Source organism: Babylonia areolata, chromosome 25 (genome assembly GCF_041734735.1).
Source record: "Babylonia areolata isolate BAREFJ2019XMU chromosome 25, ASM4173473v1, whole genome shotgun sequence".
NCBI classification, from domain to species: Eukaryota; Metazoa; Mollusca; class Gastropoda; order Neogastropoda; family Buccinidae; genus Babylonia; species Babylonia areolata.
This window is the reverse complement of record NC_134900.1, coordinates 17,841,126-17,844,340: the sequence shown is the minus strand read 5'-3', so window position 1 is coordinate 17,844,340 and position 3,215 is coordinate 17,841,126. Positions and strand designations below refer to the sequence as shown.

At 51.9% G+C, this 3,215-nt stretch overlaps 1 protein-coding gene across 1 annotated transcript in view; it reads right to left on the bottom strand.

The window, feature by feature from the left end:
- Positions 1 to 214: 214 nt before the first annotated feature.
- Positions 215 to 3,215, bottom strand: part of LOC143299549 (uncharacterized) — a 41,553-nt gene continuing 38,552 nt past the window's right edge. Inside the window, exons 11-12 of the mRNA XM_076612833.1 lie at positions 1,680 to 1,772; positions 215 to 599 (exon numbers count right to left, since the gene is read on the bottom strand). Coding sequence (XP_076468948.1) covers positions 457 to 599; positions 1,680 to 1,772 — 236 coding nt within the window. The 3' untranslated portion in view covers positions 215 to 456. The remainder of the gene's footprint in view (positions 600 to 1,679; positions 1,773 to 3,215) is intronic.

Here is a 3,215-nt window from a genome sequence, read left to right as displayed (position 1 = left end):
CAAGTACTACTACTACTACTACTACTACTACCACAACTACCACCACTACCACGACTACCACTATTACAATGCTGAAGACAATCACCACCACCTCTCAACCCCCTCCATCCTTGCCAAGCCGATGTTTGAGAAACAGTCGCTCCAAATCAAGCTTCTTCAGTGTCCTCAGCCTGAACCACGGCACGGGGCCGTGGGCTGCATGAGACGACCTTTCGCTACGCTGGCTGCGAAGTTTGCTCAGAGTAAAATAGAATAGAATAGAACAGAATAGAATAGAATAGAATGTGTCTTTATTACCAAGTGTACCGGGGTCACAAGGAATATCATACACAAACACAGATACGGTCCAGACGTGATGGGCGGAACAGAAGCAAAACTTGGCGCTGCTAACTAAGTTCGCCTCATGCAAACCCTACAGGACCCCGTGATGTTGAAAGCTACACATCCCCACGCCCTCTACAGCTCCACGGGCTGCTTCAGGCCCGAGTAGACGAAGGGGCTGCGGCGGCTGGACAGCGAGATGCCCTTGCTGGTGAGGGGGCCACAGCGCGTGCAGTGCTCCCGAGGAACGTAGGCGTTAGGGGCCGGCAGTTTCTGATCTGTACAGTGAGAACGCGGGGTTTTAGGGGGGTTGTTGGTGGTGTGGTGTGGTGTGGTGTGGTGTGGTGTGGTGTGGTGTGTGGTGTTGTGTTGTGTTGGTGTGGTGTTGGTGTGGTGTTGGTGTGGTGTGGTGTTGGTGTTGTGTTGGTGTGGTGTGGTGTTGGTGTTGTGTTGGTGTTGTGTTGTGTGGTGTGGTGGGGTGTTGGTGTGGTGTTGGTGTGGTGTTGGTGTTGGTGTGGTGTGGTGTTGGTGTGGTGGGGTGTGGTGTGGTGTGGTGTGGTGTTGGTGTGGTGTGTTGTGTTGTAGTGTGGTGTGGTGTGGTTTGGTGTGGTGTGTTGTTGGTGTTGGTGTGGTGTGGTGTGGTGGGGTGTTGGTGTGGTATTGTGGTGTGGTTGGTGTGGTGTGGTGTGGTGGGGTGTTGGTGTGGTATTGTGGTGTGGTTGGTGTGGTGTGGTGTGGTGTGGTGGGGTGTTGGTGTGGTATTGTGGTGTGGTTGGTGTGGTGTGGTGTGGTGTGGTGGGGTGTTGGTGTGGTATTGTGGTGTGGTTGGTGTTGGTGTGGTGTGGTGTGGTGGGGTGTTGGTGTGGTATTGTGGTGTGGTTGGTGTTGGTGTGGTGTGGTGTGGTGGGGTGTTGGTGTGGTGTGGTGTGGTGGGGTGTGGTGTGGTGTGGTGGGGTGTTGGTGTGGTGTGGTGTGGTGTGGTGTGGTGTGGTGTGGTGTGGTAAATCAAGTCCCTTCATGGACAGTAACAGCTAGACACAGACACAGCCACAGACACACACACACACACACACACACACACACACACACACACCACACACACACACACACACACACACACACACAAAACGAAACAAACACACAAACCATAAGACACCCGCCAGAACAAGTCAACGATAGAAACATTCAACCCTCAAACTCTTCCCATCTTCACAACAGCTATATGATTTAACGATGCTTAACATCCAAACAAAAGTTAGCCCCCCCACACCCCACCACACCCCACCCCCCTAACCTCCTCCTCCGCCAAACCTCGCCCACCCCCACACCCACACCCACACCCCCTCCGACCCCCTCACGTGAGCTGGTGCGGTGTCGACTCTTTATGGTGGCGCCTAGCCCGGGGTTCAGTGGTGTCGTCGCGTACTTGGCCGGTCCTGGGTTCGGTCCCGCTGTTTTGTCACACGGTCCCGGTCGTCGCCCCGCCCCGCCCAGCGCCGCGCGGCCCCGGGTTACCACAGACAGAGAGAAACCACCTCCCTGTTCATCTTCCAACTTCACTCTTTTTGTCAAAAAAAAACAAAACAAAAAACAATTGTTGCTTATTCAATTTACCATCATGAAATAAAATCTTGACTTGGCTTGACTTCACTTCACTCCACTCACTCAGTCAGTCTAACGACAAAGTGCCAAAGTGTCGCAAATCTCCTTTCAGTTTATGGTGTTTCAATTCTTTTGTTGTTGTTGTTGTTGTTGTTGTTTTGTTCCATTTTTTAATATATTTTGCACCATTTAGTTCTGATTAGTACCTACTATGTTACCAGAGCTTTTCAGGCTAATGACATTAAACATTTCAGCGTTCGGTGTTCGGTGTTCAGTCAGTCAGTCAGTTCATCAGTCTGTGATGTGTGTGTGTGTGTGTGTGTGTGTGTGTGTGTGTGTGTGTATGTGTGTATGTGTGTGCGTGCGTGCGTGCTAGTGCGCGCGCCAGCCGTCAAGTAAACCAAGACAAAAGGGTTCTTCCCCCTGTCCTGTCTCTAACCCCCCCCCCCCCCTGCCCCTCCCCACCCACCCACCACCACCCCTCCCCCCTCCCCTTCCCCTCTCACTCGGATTCCCATGGTTTTGGTGTTGAGATTTCTGTGGTGTTTTCTGTTTGTGTTTTGGTTTTGTCAGTGCACTTGTTCTCAAGAAGCGTGTGTCCTGCACGTAGAGTGCCACTGTGTCCGGCAGCAGGCAGGATCGATCGCTGGATGTCGTGCTGCTGGGGAGTGGGTGGGTGGGTGGGTGGGTGGGTGGGTGGGTGCGCGGATGGGCGTGACTGATAGATAAGATAGATGAATGCGTGAGATGGATTGACTGTAGATGCGTGGGTGCGTGGATTGAAAGGTGAGATGCATCGGGCGCGGACACACACACACACACACACACACATGCACACATACACACACACACACATACACAACACACACACATACACAAACACACACACACACACACACAAAGACACACACACACACAAAGACACACACACACACACACGCAATCACCGTGGCAGTGGCACGCATGCATGCACATACGCGTACATAACCGGCAATCCAGCCAGCTACCAAACCACCCAATAATCAACTAAATTAAACGAGCAGGAAAGCCAGACATTCAGACCTGCGGGGACAACAACAACAAAAAACAAAACAAAACAAAAAAAAGTTAATCAGTTCACAGAAAAATTGCATTGCACAATGAACAAGATGGATCGCGAAGCGGGCTAGGGGCACCAACCCAGTCTTTACTGTAGAAGACGGTGTCAATAATGCTTAGCTCCCTTTGACCATTCCTCTATGGATGCTTTGCCGAAAAACTGCGCTCAACCCTGTTCTGGTCTCTCCCTCTCT